The following is a 15,917-nucleotide window of genomic DNA, read 5'->3' on the forward strand; positions in this document are numbered from 1 at the left end:
ATTAAAAAGAAAACGAATGGAACAAATGTAGAAATATATTGGTTTCGGCAGAAAATAAAGCTAAGAAGATGAAGAAAAAGAAGAAAAGCTAATAGATAAAGAGAGAAAAAAAATATAATTTTTGTACAAAGAATTATTGACTTTCCATTCAAATTGCTTATGTTTAGAGATTAATAATTAATATTCCTATTTTATTGGAACTGTGTGCTACAAATATAAACATTTTCCTGCCACATCTATAATATTGAATTTCATGCTACGAATTTGTTATATTTCTTTTAGATTGTGACAGTTATGTAAAGTTTCCAATAGAATACCCCTGCAACGATTTTGCTCAATCAAAGCATGCAGGTTCTATTACGAGAGTAAATGCGTAATCACGTTGGACATTTAATACCAAATCAGTCAATTTAATTCTAACAGTTAAAAATTAAAATGAGAACACATATCATTTTACCATGATTAAGTAATAAATGAGTATATAAAAGACACATGCCTTACTTTTATTGGTATGATATATATTGTTCGAATAACTATTACCTATTATGGGATAATATTTTAGAACACAAACAAAGATGCATAAATAGGTAGTTGCATGCACTTTTTAATTTCTTTTAGAACATAGGTCTTTTTGAAAGGAAATATTTAGTTTGACTCTAACGAGTCAGTTTATACCAAGTTATTTATCAATAAGTGGGAGGCTTGGACCATTTGTTTGCTTCTTTTTTTTTAAACGAGAGAACTATATTGAAATATTATGATCCCAAAATATTAAGATTTTGAAAATGTATACAACCGAATTCAAATTAACTTGGGATGGATTGTAGTAATTGTTTTTTGACGGGTTTAGGAATGCATTCAAATATTTGTCACATTAATTCACAGTTTACAACAATAACAAAACTTTAGGGTGAACTCTGCAATTTCCACATCCTATTGGACTGTATAAAGAGTCTTCAATAAGAACCCCTCATATACACGAGTTCAAAACTTGTAAACAAAGAACTCAAAACCCTAGCTTCGCACAAATTCCCTCCGCTCTTCAAAGTTTCTCTGTTCTGTACTTTTCTTCCTTGCTGAAGAATCAGTCGTTGAGGTACACTATTGAACTTTTTGTTTCTTTTCTCTTACTTTGCCCAATTACTGCGTTTTTTGTTTTGAAATTGTTGTCTTTCTATCGCTACAATATGCTCCAAGAAATACAAAATCCATATTGCATTATGTAATTGTGATTTGGGATTCATGTCCAGCATCTTTTACTTAAGACAAACCACAACAATTCAAAAAAAAAAATAAAGAAGCTTTGCTAATTTTTAGAATTTGTTATTTTCCAGAACTGAAGGGTTAATTGCTCATGTTTTACTCCTTTTTTGTTTTATTTTTTCTACCTGGAGCTGATTGTATTGAAGGAAGTTGACCAATCTTAGGGTAAGAATCAATTTTATGCTAGGTGATTTCTTCCCATCTATCCAAGCCTTGGTGGATAGAGTTATCTGGTATCTTTTGCTGGTGGGAGGTGGCAGGTATCCCGTGGAATTAGTCGAGGTGCGCGCAAGCTGGCCCGGACACCACGGTTATCAAAAAAAAAAAAGAATCAATTTTATGCTAAATTTTGACCTTGGAGCTTGACAATTCGAAAAGTACTAACTTTGATACAAAAAAATCAATTTTTATACTAAATTTCTGATCTTGGAGCTTGACAATTCAAAAAGTACTAATTTTGATCCCGCTTTGTAATGCTAGCAAATTTTCTCAGTTAAAAGAAACAAATTTTTGATCAATTTGATGAAAAGCCTTGGTTAAAGGTATTAGATTTGTGATTTATGGGAAACAATAAATTTAACTTAAAGAGACATGAGTTGAATAAACCCCACAACCAATTATGAAGACATTTATCTATGGAACTGCCATTGTTTTAGTGGGTTTTGTCTTGTACTGCAAGTGTGCAATTCAGCAGTACGTTAAGGGTGTTGTGGGAATGAGCACATTTTGTTGATGGCAAACAGCATTTTCTTACCTGTATGATCTTCAGTTAAGTTTAAAGTCATTCCGGGGGATTTTTTTTATTGTTCTTTCTGGAGGATTATCATTTCGTCTGTGCTCTGGTTTTAGGTGGATGTAGTCACATAAGTATGTCCTGGAATATTTTAGCTAGTTTGAGCCTTATTATACCTAAGGTTAGGATCTCATGCAATGCCTTTCTTATGATTCATCTCCCTGCAATGTTGATTTTTAGTGGTTATCGACCAGAAAAGTCAAAACGTGGTGACTGTACGTCTTTGTATTGCGCAGTGTCCACCTCTAAGATAGGGTACGTATCAATTTAAGCCATCTTCGAGCTATTCATTAGAAGGTAATATCTATTTGTTGTCTTCTAGAGTTCTAGTTAACTTTAGTTTGTAAAAGTCGTGTGAGGTCTGGAGCCTCTATTTATATAAAGAGCTTTTTTGTTTCTTTTGTAATGAGTAGTGGAACTCATTTAGAGTTTGCAGAAAAAAAAAGGAGGCTCTTTTTATACCTTATGATCTACTAGAATAGTTGTAAAGTTCCTCGGGAATCTCTTAAAGCCCAGTAAGATTTATTTAGTGCTTCCTTCTTAATTCGTTTAGTGTGCTCTAGACTTGCCTCTTAGCGAGATGTATATCAAAAAATGCAAGCTCGTGCAAGTTTTATCCTTTGCTATGGTATTTGTAGTTGATTCATATATATTATATGCCTTGGATCAGAAAATTTTAAAAACCAAAAGAGTCTCCTAAATTTTCTGATGCGCGTGAGGGACTTTGCTCTGTGATGGCTGAGCTTGCAGGGGTCCCCGCTAGTGATGCTACAGGAAAAAATCGTAGAGTCCAGGGTTCTGATCCCTTCTTGCGAAAGTTAAACAACTCTGCGTGTACTGTGGAGAATGGAAGATAGGTCTTCCGAGGACGTAGCCAGTAAATCGGTTTATGGTCTATTACTGAATGGATACTCACCACACCTTGCATGCAATTTTTTAAAACTTTTGTGAGGGTAGACTTGAACTACGAAATGCTTGACATCTTCCTGACGCTGATCCCACCCAGTTGAAAAGGATGTCTTGTCCGGTAATGTGCTAGAAGCCGATTTATTTACTCGATGACAGGCCTATCAAACAAAGTTTGAAATACAATAATCTTAAAAGTTGAATTAGGACTCCTAGAAATTGCAAAATCAATTGTAGTTGGAGACTCAGAAAACCATTTGAATGTTACAATCAGATTTCAGTTTTGAGTCCTTCTCTATTTCAGAAAATGTGACTTTCAGTTTAAAATACTTCTAGGGGAAAAACCTGATGGTAGGTGGTGGCTACATTCTGATACTTCAATTTTCTTTACCAATGCATACACTGTTAACTCTCTTATGTCAAATGATACTGTAACTTACTCTGATAGTATTGATTTTATGATTTATACTGGTTTTGTAAGTTGTATCCTGATAATTTACTGCTTTTGAGATGCTACAGAGTGAGGAATCGAAAATGAGTGGAACAGGAGAGAAAGGATCAGCAACCACCAAGACTCCAGCAGATTTTCTCAAGTCTATTCGTGGACGACCTGTTGTTGTTAAATTGAACTCAGGTGTTGACTATCGAGGTTAGTAACTCTGGTTCCTTCTGTTTCTTATATTTCTTTTGAACTTACTGTTCTCTTGCTTATACATTGTAACTATTTATAGTTTTGTACTCAACAACATGACTAAACCGTAGTGTCGCGTATACTAGTAACAAATGTAGTGGTAGTTGCCCTTTACTCACCTCAGGATTTGTATTTGGACCTCTAATAAATAGTAACAAGAGTAGATGAAATGTTCCTTGAGATACTAAAGCTTCGACACAGCAATAAGGTTCTAATAGAGTGAAAAGTTGAGTATTCTCACGTTACAGATATTTATTTTCTGATCATCACATTTCAAATATTTGTTAGTCCATGTGATGTAGATGACCATCATTTTCCTTATTAAGCAAACAATGACAACCATTTGCATTGACTATTAATGGTCTATAGATCAAACTAGCGCTCATCCCAATTTACCCGTGTAATAAATATCTAAACTGATGGGTTGTAAAGTAAGAGTTGCTCTGTAATAAAATATAATAAAATCTTTACTTGCCAAAAAAAAGTTCTGTAATAAAAATTGTACTAATACTTTGTGAAAAATTGGTCTTGGTGGTAAGCATCCGTAACATGCATTCTGGGAGAGAAACTAAGCCTTTTGCCCTGAAGTTAGTAATCATTTGATGCAATTAACATACTGAACATTCATTCTGAGAGATTTAACCATATGCAAAAGTTGGAAATACTGTATGCAAAGTTTGTGTGCACTGTGTATAGACAAGAGTGAGTTGTTCTAGTGGTGGGCACCCTCCACTTCCAACCAAGAGGTTGTGAGTTCGAGTCATCCCAAGAGCAGGGTGGGGAGTTCTTGGAGGGAGGGAGCCGGGGGTCTATCGGAAATAACCTCTCTACCCCAGGGTAGGGGTAAGGTTTGCGTACACACTACCCTCCCCAAACCCCACTAGTGAGATTATATTGGGTTGTTGTTGTTGTTGTGTAACTGGTTAATATACTTTATTGTTCTCTGGATCTCCTATATGAATGATTGCTTTTATTAGTTGTTTTGTATATTTGCCAATGGGTTCCTGAATAAAATGTTATGTTGAGAGAAACCTTTATATGAACTTCTCTGTCCTTTCTTGGTTCTTATGAATGCTTCATTGCATTGTTACTTTGTATTGGTCTCCTTCTCTGCAATATATTCTTGATGTAGTGTATTTTAGAGGGAAATTTTCAGCTAGAATCCTTCTGAGCCATCACATTTATGGATTCAGCTATTCTCGTGTGAGCATCTTCTCCTGCTCGTCCCGTTCCACTTGAAATTTTTGACTTGTGTTCCTTTAACAATTCAATGAATTTGATTTATTTTACTAATTAGTGTACTTTAGCCAGGACATGGCGAGGCTTCAGATTTTCGAGGATATGGCCCTTGATAAGGAGCTGTGGAGGTCGAGTATTAGGGTTGTAGGTTAGGAGGTAGTTGAGTTTTTCCTTAGTTCGTACATTTGTGAGGCTAGCTTGGTAGGGTTTTTGTCTGAGACAGCTAGTGGCAATGTTGTGTCTTACTACTCTTTCGTTTTTCATAGAGCCGACTCTATTTAATGGTTACCGCTTTTGCTCTGCACCTATTTTCTGGCTTTCATGATGTTGTTACTTTTTTCTTATGGTATATGTTGATGGTACTTATATTGTCTCTTTTCTTTTCTTTTCTTTTCGTCTTCTTGAGCCGAGTGCCTTTCGGAAACAACCTCTCTACTCCTCGGGGTAGGGGTAAGGTTTGCGTATACACTAACCTCCACAGACCCCATTAGTGGGATTTTAATGGGTCGTTGTTGTTGTTTATACTTTAGCCACAGTTAAAAAATAATTTTTCCTATCATTCCGCCAATGACTTATACTATATTTTGGCGGAATGATAGGAAAGAAGGTTATGTTTTAACTATGGTTAAAATATATTGGTTAGTAAAATAAATCAGATTATTGAATTGTTAAAGGATCATGTGTCAAAAATTTAAAAATTTAAACTAGAATTGGATGAGCAAGAAAGGATGCTCGCTGGAGAGGAGCTGAATCCAAACAATATGACACGTCAAAATGGGTGGGCTAACTAAGTTTTATGTTTACGACATCAGTGAAAAAATCGTAACACATGACCCAAATGGAGACTGAAGTTTGAAGAATACTTTAATGAGAGTCAACCATAAAGTTCTGTGAGTACTAATTTTGAGGTCCCTTTGTTTATGGAAAAGACTAGACAATATTAGGTTTCCTGAGGGTGAAGAATGGTTTGTAGGGTGAGGGGAAGAATGCTCTAACTGATTGAGCTACTTCAGTTATATATTGATAGATTTGGAAGAAAAAGGATATAAATTCGAGTCTGACAGTGAATCAGAGAGAGGGAATGTGAAAGACTGTTGACCATGGTTATGAAGTTTGAGTTAATACAATAAACCTGATCCATTGAATTTCATATGGGATGTGTCAAAAACTTAATATAGAACCGGAGGAACTTAAATCGGTACTAACAGGCTATGTTGCTCGCACTCTCCAAAATTGTTGTCGCACCCGTATCGGATCCTTCAAAAATGCATTACTTTTGGGGGATGCGACACGCACCTGATGACATTTTTGAAGAGACCGAGCAACATAGCTAACGGGAGAGGAGCCAAGTCTTACATTACATACACCACATGCTGCAAGGCTTATCCAATTCATTTATATACGCCACTACTCCTTTAATATCTGCACTTGATGACTCCAAAACAACAAAAATAATGACTACGCATCAATCTCAAAGCAAGTGCGGGTCGGATATATGTATCCTCACTGACAATGTCACTCTGTTTAAGCTCATCGTAGACCATTATTATACGAAATAAAATGTACTGGAAGTTCTCTAATTCATCATAACACTGACTAGCTTTACGATGGCTATCAGCCTACCGCAAACCACCTCCTTTACTCGGGGTTGGGACCGGTAATATGAGGAAGCTCACGCAGGCAGAGTTAACTTTTTCTTTCAACCTGCATAGTTACGTGGTAAGGCGGAAGCTTTGTTAGAGTGAGGTCTTCACATGCAATCTAGCTAAAAACCTTACTGCTGGCGTAAGTTAAATATCATTGCAAATTGCTGAAGACCTTCAGCTGGTAATGTTCATCTTTCAATATGTTGGAGGAAAACTCAAACTCAAGTAAATGCTAATAGTTATTGTATGGTGTAGGTATCCTAGCCTGCTTAGATGGATACATGAATATAGCAATGGAACAAACAGAAGAATATGTAAATGGGCAATTGAAGAACAAATATGGTGATGCCTTCATACGGGGAAATAATGGTAAGCAAAAAACTCGTTATCTAACTCTGCACTAGTTTACCTGTGCCTCTAATGATTCGAAGGTAATATTGAGAGTTTTTCTGCATGCAGTGCTTTACATCAGCACATCCAAGAGGACGCTGGGAGAGGGAGCTTAGCATCGTGCTTACGAGTGATATCCTGGCAGTTTTAATTATGTAACTGGCCTTTCACGACTTGTTTATGAATTTTCTCTGAATGTTGTAATTTGTGTAGGTTTTGGTAGACCATGGATGCTATCTTGATTGCTGTTTCTTTACTGAGTCAATGCCATTTTTCCCATTGCCAAGATGAAGAAATAGCAACTTTTCATGGTGGATCTGTATTTGGGTTAACAGTTTCATTCTGACTTTATTTGACTAATAGATGCATATATAATTTACTCGCCTTTGATTCACCTAATCTACAAATTTGCGATATTGGTTTAGTGTAGCTTTATCGTTTAAATGCCATTTGTCAGTCTTCAGTACCCCGCTTCTTGTGTTATTAAGCGCAGAAAAAGTTAATCTCTGCATCTGGTGTTTAGTGTAAACACAAGTCAATGGATAAATAACATGTGATTTCACCTAGTGTAAAATTTATTGCACTTGGTGTTTATACTAAATTAATGGATGCATAATATGCAGCTATCATATACACATTTGTCATTTAATTATAGTTAATGATATTTATTCTTACTTTAGTTTTAAACAGCATAAGATAAATTGCTTAGTTTGGTGTAAATACTTGGGTAAGTATTTACTACTGTTATCGCTAAATGAGAGTTAATTAATATATATTTTCACCTCAATTTATTACTTAACTGTGGGTATTCTGATATTAATGTTAATTGAAATTCTTGTTGGGTCTACAAATTTACAGAGCATTCAGCGTATTGGAATCTGCTTCCGCTTCTCTATCCTGAGATATCTCAATGGCAATGCATCTTTGCAAATTGGAATATTAAATGATATGTAAAACTTGGCATTTATATCTATAGAGAACTAGAATCTAGTATAGTTGGTACTGCAAGATATTATGTTCGTTCTTATTAGAATTATAAAGTATGAAAATGGTTTTCTTTGCATAAAAGGCAAGTTATGATTGTAGGTTGTGTGACCAAAAATACACAATTCTACTAATTGAAGTTTAAATATATGCTATTAACCAAACCTTTTTTCTCACTCATTTTTGCTTGAAATTTCTTTGTTCCTTTTGCAATTCTCATCATCTCACTTGGGCAATTTACTCGTCGAACAAGGCCCCTGCTTAATATGTGGCATATGCACTTGTCTTTTTGGCGTTTACACAATATACAAGTAAGATTCTCCCCATTTTCAAAGCTATTTAGAAAACTTCATAAAAAGTTTTGTCCATACCTCAAGGAATATAATATACTCTTCCTACCTTCCAAGCCTCATTTAAATTTCTTTTAAAGTATATAATATAAAATATAAAGCTCTTCCTCCCTCCACCATTGTCACCTTATTTTTTCTTAATCTCCAAATTATGGGAACCTTAAAGAAAATTGGTCAAGGAGCTCTCCAATTTATGGGCCAAGCCATCTCAAAAATTGGTCAAAGTTTTCAGGGTGTGTATAAGCCGCTTTTCAAACATCAGTCATATATTTTCAACTTCTGTATTGTTTCTCATGTTATGTAGAGTGATCATAAGGGGATTTTTGTGAGTTATTGTTGTTTAACCGTCTGATATACGGAGTACATTGAGCCGGGCTAATCTGGATACACATTGGGTAGGCCTATTAAGGGGGGTAAAACACTCCCTGCCAAGAAGTTTTTCATTTTAAAATTCAACTCGTAATTTTTAGTTAAGCGTGGAGAGATTTTTACAAGTGAAACTGCTATATTGCATCTTTATCCTTTCTAATGCTTTTGTCATTTATTTTGCAGGAAGAGATGAGAAGATTGACGATGAAATTATAGAAATATGTTACGACAAATATTTTAGAAGGACGTCTGCTGATTTTTACCATGCAATTTGCCAAACGGTCGAGTAAAATAGTTTTTCATATTACTAAAATTTGATATATGCATGTGATGTAACTGATTAAAAAGGAATTCATTTTTTCTTTAAAAAAGATTAAACAAATTTATCTTTGAGAAAATGATTTTTAAATATAAAAAAATTAGCTAAGATATGATCTATATTGTTTGCAACTTGTTTATATTGTGTTTAATTTTCCTAAATTTTATGATCTTTATGTTTACAAAATTTTTAACCATGCCTGATTTCATTATTGTTAATTGATCACATTGCCTCATCGAGAAGAAATTTTGAAGCACTGTTTTGGGGTCATCGAGAAGAAAATTTAGTATATTTTTTTAATCAATCACAAGGATAAAAGAAAAAAAAAACAGAAGAATAAAAGAAACTAAAAGTTTTTCTCTCTCTTTTATTTTTGTTTTCTGTAGAGAAATTAATAGAAGGCAGGGGAGTACGCAGATTAAGATTCCAAGCACTACAACTCTGGTGCGAGTATACAAAGTAAGTTTGTTCTCTTCCATTTTATAAAAAATTGATATTTGAGAATTTCTTCTCTTATTTGTTGGTTTTCATTTATCGCTGTCTACAAATTTCATATCATATTTAATTCAAATTCGTAATATTTGGGGGGGTGGGGGGGGGGGGGAGGGGGGGGGGAGAATGGATCCTTTTGTCCTGATGTTCTGCTATAGTGAGTAATATTTTATAATTTTACTTGTTGGTAAAATTAAAGTTGTAACAAAAAATAGTTATGACGTTTCTCTTACTCATTAATGCAATAGCCAAAAGTTAATTAATTAGAAGATTTTTGGGGAATTTTATTTTTCAGAAGTATCACAAAGTTGAAGGAAGAAAACTGACAAAGGACGAGTTTCGAAAAATTGTTGGTGATCTAATTCGTGAATCAGGAGTTACTGGATTTGGAGCCAAAGATACATTGTTTTATCTATTTGGAGTTCCTGTGACAACATTATTTATCAAGCAAAGAATAAAGCCACAAGCAATTTCTGATGAGATTTTCATTCCTGCTGTTACTTCTGCTACTGTACTTGTTCTTGCCAAATTCAATAAGGTCTAAGAAATCAAAACAATTTCTTCAGTTTTACCGATTCGAATATGTACGGTAATAACTATGCTTCAGTCTCAAACAAGTTTGAAGAACTGATCAGAATATGTAGCAACAATTAAATGCAATCATTTGACACTTTGTATCTTCTTTTTAAATCCAGTTATCTGTTTAAGTTTTATGGATCGACGATGCTACACATATTTACACCTTCAGGTCAAATATGTTGCAGTTAGAGGTAAATCTCTATAATAAATACGGAAAAGGGTCAAAATTACCCTTGAAGTATTGATATTGGTTAAAAAAATATCATCCCTCCACCTATTTGAATAAAAATGCCCCTAAAGTTATCTTTTGGGCTCAATGTTATCCTTATTACTTAAAGAAATTTTCGAAGAAAAAAGAAAATTTAACTAATATCTACATGTCACCGTCCCATTGACCTAACGTAAATCCTAAGCCAAATTATAGTTAAATCCATCCGTAACCCGCCCGGATATTGACCGGCCTCAATTTTAAAATATAACTCTCTCTCACACTCATACACACACCTCTCTCCCTCTTCATCATTTTCGTTTTAATGAGCGTTTTTGTATGAATTGTATGTCTATGGTTGTTCATGAGGCAAACCCAAAATTGAGTTCTTTAGTAGAATTATTTTTATGGAAGATGGAAGGAAGTGTCATATTCTTTTTTATGCCAAAATGTTTAGATCTTGTTTTGTTTGTGCAATGGGTATCTTTATCGTGTAAGTTTTTTATTCGTTATTTCTAGGGTTTTTCTTCATTACTTTTTTGTCATTCCCCTATGAAAATCTGATGATTATTTCTAATTTTTTACTGCATATGTAATTTGCATTTCAATTTTAAATTTATTTCGCCTTTTGTTCTATTAATATGTAAGCTTTTTTCCTCTGTATAAAGGGTATTATTCAATTTGTCACATTTCAAACACACTAGGTTCATATGATTTACTAATAATAGTTGGCAATTTTTTAGATAATTTCTTCACTGGTATTTTCTTCTTTTGAATTCTTTTTTGTTATCATGGATTTCATTTTCTAGATTATATTACTATGCTAAGTCTAGTAAAAAAAGGATTTTCTACTCATAATATAACGACCCAACCGGTCGTTTTGAGTGTATTAGCCCCGATCCCCCATTTACTGCTTCCTCCATATCTTTTTCTGCTTATGAGACTTGCCGGGAGGTTTTGTTGTGGTTTCGGAGTGATTTGGGACACTTAGTCCCTAAAACGGAAGCTTAAGTCTTAGGATTTTGACTGTAGTCGGATTTATGTGAAGACGACTCCGGAATGGAGTTCCGTCAGTTCCGATAGCTTCGTTAGATAATTTTGGACTTAGGAGCGTGTCTGGACTGTGAATTTGAGGTCTGTAGCTGCTTTAGGCTTGAAATGGCGAAAGTCAAATTTTTGGAGATTTTGACCGGAAGTGAACTTTTTGATATCGGGGTCGGATTCCGATTCCGGAAGTTGGAGTAGGTCCGTAATGTTAAATATGACTTGTGTGCAAAATTTGAGGTCAATCGGACGTGGTTTGATAGGTTTCAGAATCGGTTGTAGAAGTTTGAAGTTTCAAAGTTCATTAAGTTTGAATTGGAGGGCAATTCGTATTTTTTAGCGTTGTTTGATGTGATTTGTGGGTTCAACTAAGTTCGTATGATGTTTTAGGACTTGTTGGTATGTTTGGTTTAGGTACCGGGGGCCTCGGGTGAGTTTCGGATGGTTAACAGATCATTTTTGGACTTAGAAGAATTTCTTTTGCTGGGCTGGTTCTGGTGTAATCTCACATGCGCAAGGCTAACCGCAGGTGCGAGCAATATGGCGCATAAGCGGAGTTGGGAGGTTTGGTCAGGTGTCGCAGGTGCGTGGAAAATGGCACATCTACGATGTCCGCAGATGCGCTAGAGGAACCGCAGGCGCGGAAGGAGACCGCAGAAGCGGACCATTGTCCGCAGGTGCGTACACGCAGGTGCGACCACCTGATCACAGAAGCGGTCCCAGTCACCTTAAGCCACGTCCGCACCTGCGATGGAATTTCCACAGGTGCGGCGTCGCAGGTGCGACTAGAGGCCCGCAAGTGCGAAAATGCTAGGCAGAATAGGCCAAGTTCAAGGGTTTTATCCCATTTTCAGTTTTGGGTCTTTGAGAAATCGGATTGAGGCGATAATTCAAGAATTTTTCAGAAAGAACTTTGGGGTAATTATTCTTAACTCGTTTATGGTTATATTCCACTAATCTATAGTTGTTTTCATCATTTAATTAAGGAATTTGGTTGAGAAATTTGGGGAAAAAGATTGGAAGTTCTTCAACTAAGTTTTGCATTTTGATTCGGATTTTGATATCGTATTTGGATAATTTTGGTACGAGTGAACTCGTGAGCGAATGAGTGTTCATATTTTATAACTTTTATCCGATTTCGAGATGTGGGCTCGGGTCGACCTTTTAGGACGAATTTCGAATTTTTTGTTAAAGTCTTGATTTCATTTATTAGATTAGTCTATTATAGTTGTATTTATGATATGTAATTATTTTTGGATAGATTTGGGCCATTCAGAGTCGAATAATCGAGAAAAAGGCATTCTTACGGATTGATTGAGCTTGGTTCGAGGTATGTGGCTTGCCTAACCTTGTGTGTGGGGAAATCTCCTTAGGATTTGGTATTGTTGTGATATGTGAGCGCCTGTACGTGAGGTGACGAGTGCGTATACGGGCTATCTGTTGTAAAACCTGATTTTTACTGAGTAGTAACCTGTTCTCATTCTTAATTGAGTTATACCAATATGTGTAGTTATCCTGTTTAGTCTAATATTGCATGTCTACGTGCTTTAACTGCTTATTTAAAATTATGTACAACATGCCTAGTTGATTTCCATCTTTTCCTTGTTCTTTATCAGTCTTAACTGTAGAATTCTTGTTGTTAACTGTGGTATTTATTGGTTGAGCTGTGTGTTTACTTTTGAGACTACGAGGCGGTTCCTCTTGAGTTCTCCCTGCATATTTACTTTTGAGACTACGAGGCGGTTCCTCAGGAGTTCTCCCTGCACATTTACTTTAGAGACTACGAGGCGGTTCCTCGGGAGTTCTCCCTGCACATTTACTTTTGAGACTACGAGGCGGTACCTCGGAAGTTCTCCCTGTACATTTACTTTTGAGACTACGAGGCGGTACCTCGGGAGCTCTCCCTGTATATTTACTTTTGAGACTACAAAGCGGTACCTCGGGAGTTCTCCCTGCATATTTATTTTGGGACTATGTGACGGTATCTCGGGAGATCCCCTGCTGTTTATCCCTGTGTGTTGTACTATTATTTCACTGTGTTTTCCTTTTGTTAAATTCCAGTCTCTTATTATACTGTTATATTCTTCTGCTTTATTTATTATATACCAGTGTGCCTGACCTGACCTCGTCACTACTCTACCGAGGATAGGCTTGGCACTTACTGGGTACCGTTGTGGTGTACTCATGCTACTCTTCTACACATATTTTGTGTGTAGATCAAGGTAATTCTTATCAGCCTCACTATTAGCTGAGAGTGTTTGCTGCTGTACAGGGACTTCAAGGTACATATGCCGCGTCCGCAGACCTTAGAGTCCCCTTCTATTCTCTTATATGTCATTTACCTTATGTATTTCTTTTATTAAACTCTGGTGTATAGAGATACTAGATTTCTTCTGTAGCTTATGACTTATGATGTTCCGGTTTTTGAGAATACCGTGTATTACTAGAGTGTTGGTTATTGTACATGCCGAGCGGCATTGTTACCAGTTATTTAGTTATATATTGCAGTTAGTTGTTAAGTTTTCCTTCTATTTTTGTTATTTCCGTATTTTGTTAGGCTTACCTAGTCGTAGAGACTAGGTGCCGTCACGACGTCTTACGGAGGGAGAATTGGGTCGTGACAAGTTGGTATCAGATCTCTAGGTTCATAGGTGTCGTGAGTCACAAGCAAGTTTAGTAGTGTCTCGCGGATCAGTACAGAGACGTCTGTATTTATCTTCGGGAGGCTATGGAACTATTAGGAAGAATTTTATTTCTTTGATTCCTTGTCGTGCAGAATTGTTGACATCGAAATTCTAAACTTTTATATTCTATTCTCTCACAGATGGTGAGGACACGTACATATGGATTTGATGACCAGGCACCTGCGCCCCCTGCTAGAGCCGCGAGAGGCCGAGGACGTCCACGCGGTGCATCTAGAGCACCCGCACGAGCTGCTAGAGAGGAGCCCCCAGTAGCTCCAACTAGAGGGCAGACACCTGAGATACATGTTGCTTCACCATCTCTCCAAGAGACTCTAGCACATTATCTGAGCATGTTCAACACCTTGGCTCGGGCTGAATTGATTCCACTTACTCCTGCCACGTCTCAGGCCGGGGGAGGAGCACAGACTCCCGTCGCTGGTACTCCAGAGCAGCGGGTTCAGGTCGACCAGGTTCCAGAGATTATACCGATGCAGCTGGTAGCTCAAACTCAGCCCGAGCTTAGGGCAGCAGTTTCTGAGGCGGAGCAGCTCAGACTTGAGAGGTACAAGAAGTACTACCCTCCTACCTTCAGTGGATTGGCGTCAGAGGATGCCAGGGTTTTCTGGAGGAGTGTCACCGTATTCTCTGTACTATGGGCGTAGCAGAGTCGAGTGGAGTTTCTTTTACTGCATTCCAACTTATAGGAGCAACCTATCAGTGGTGGCGTGTTTATGAGTTGGGTAGTCCGGCTGAGGCAACTTCACTTACATGGACTCAGTTCTCAGACATGTTCTTGAGGGAGTATAATCCTCAGAGTCTTAGAGATACATGGCGTGCAGAGTTTGAGCAGTTGTGCCAGGGTGCTATGACTGTGTTAGAGTATGCAATTCGCTTTAGTAATTTGGCCCGACATGCACCAGCCTTGGTTGCCACAGTTCGAGAGAGGGTTCGTCGGTTTATTGAGGTACTGTACCCCAGTATTAGGCTTAGCATGGCCCGGGATTTAGAGATGGATATTTCTTAGCAGCAGGTTGTGAGTATTTCTAGGATATTGAAGGGTATGCTTGCTCGGGAAAGAGAGGAGAGGGAGGCCAAGAGGTCTCGAGAGTCTGGAACTTATAGTGGTACTCATGCCCTAGCTGTAGTTCGCCATGGTAGGGGTTATGTGAATCGCCTGGTTCATTCAGCTCTTTCAGCCGCCAGTGGTATTCCGGCCCCTTCTAGGCCCCAGGAGCCTTATTATGCACCGCCAGTGTCTAGTGTGCCTCCTGCATGGGGTACTTTTAGCGGTCAGTCCAGTAGACCTGGCCCGAGCCTGTCACAGCAGCCACGCTCTACGAGAGCTTGTTTTAAGTGTGGCGACACCTGCCATATGGTGAGGGATTGCCCAGACTTAGGAGGGGTGCACCTCCACAGACTTCTCATGCGCAACGTGTTCCACCGGGTCCTCAGGCTATGATTACAGCACCAGCTACCACCCCACCTGCTCAGCCAACTCGAGTTAGAGTTCAGGGAGGTAGAGGTCGCCCTAGAGGGGGAGGCCAGGCCAGATATTATTCTCTTCCTGCTCGTACAGAGGCAATTGCTTCCGACTCTGTCATTACAGGTATTGCCCCAGTCTGTCAAAGAGATGCGTCAGTTTTATTTGATCTAGGATCCACCTATTCCTACGTATCCTCTTATTTTGCCCCGTATTTGGGCGTATCTCAGGATTCCTCGAGTTCCCCTATTTATATGTCTACTCTTGTGGGAGATTCTCTTGTTGTGGACCACGTGTATCAGTCGTGTTTGATTTCTCTTAGTGGTTTTGAGACTAGAGTCGATTTATTATTGCTCAGTATGGTAGACTTTGATGTTATTTTGGGCATGGACAGGTTGTCACCCGATTATGCTATTCTTGATTGTCATGCCAAAATCGTGACGCTGGCTATGCTAGGAATACCGCGATTAGAGTGGAGAG

General features: G+C 37.5%; 2 protein-coding genes and 1 long non-coding RNA gene across 4 annotated transcripts; all 3 read left to right on the forward strand.

The window, feature by feature from the left end:
- The first annotated feature begins 940 nt into the window (after positions 1-940).
- On the forward strand, positions 941-7,325 carry LOC107793699 (sm-like protein LSM36B). Of its 2 annotated transcripts, XM_016616104.2 has the most exons (5): positions 976-1,096; positions 2,293-2,353; positions 3,482-3,611; positions 6,794-6,907; positions 6,998-7,325. In XM_016616104.2, the coding sequence occupies exons 3-5, from the start codon at positions 3,497-3,499 to the stop codon at positions 7,042-7,044; spliced, it is 276 nt and encodes a 91-aa protein (XP_016471590.1). In that variant the 5' UTR covers positions 976-1,096; positions 2,293-2,353; positions 3,482-3,496; the 3' UTR covers positions 7,045-7,325. The 2 variants fall into 2 exon arrangements, with proteins under 2 accessions (XP_016471589.1, XP_016471590.1); XM_016616103.2 differs by lacking the exon at positions 2,293-2,353 and having other exon boundaries at positions 941-1,096.
- On the forward strand, positions 3,618-5,241 carry LOC142169461 (uncharacterized). Its single transcript, XR_012699323.1, has 2 exons — positions 3,618-4,856; positions 4,961-5,241. It is a non-coding gene; the product is annotated as an uncharacterized LOC142169461 (long non-coding RNA).
- Positions 7,326-8,249: 924 nt separating the features above from the next.
- On the forward strand, positions 8,250-10,126 carry LOC107778141 (uncharacterized). The gene is made up of 4 exons (XM_075230923.1): positions 8,250-8,495; positions 8,815-8,917; positions 9,337-9,409; positions 9,738-10,126. Exons 1-4 carry the CDS (start codon positions 8,414-8,416, stop codon positions 9,984-9,986), a joined length of 507 nt encoding a protein of 168 aa, XP_075087024.1. The 5' UTR covers positions 8,250-8,413; the 3' UTR covers positions 9,987-10,126.
- Positions 10,127-15,917: the final 5,791 nt, after the last annotated feature.

The sequence above is a fragment of the Nicotiana tabacum genome, chromosome 15 (genome assembly GCF_000715075.1).
Source record: "Nicotiana tabacum cultivar K326 chromosome 15, ASM71507v2, whole genome shotgun sequence".
NCBI classification, from domain to species: domain Eukaryota; kingdom Viridiplantae; phylum Streptophyta; class Magnoliopsida; order Solanales; family Solanaceae; genus Nicotiana; species Nicotiana tabacum.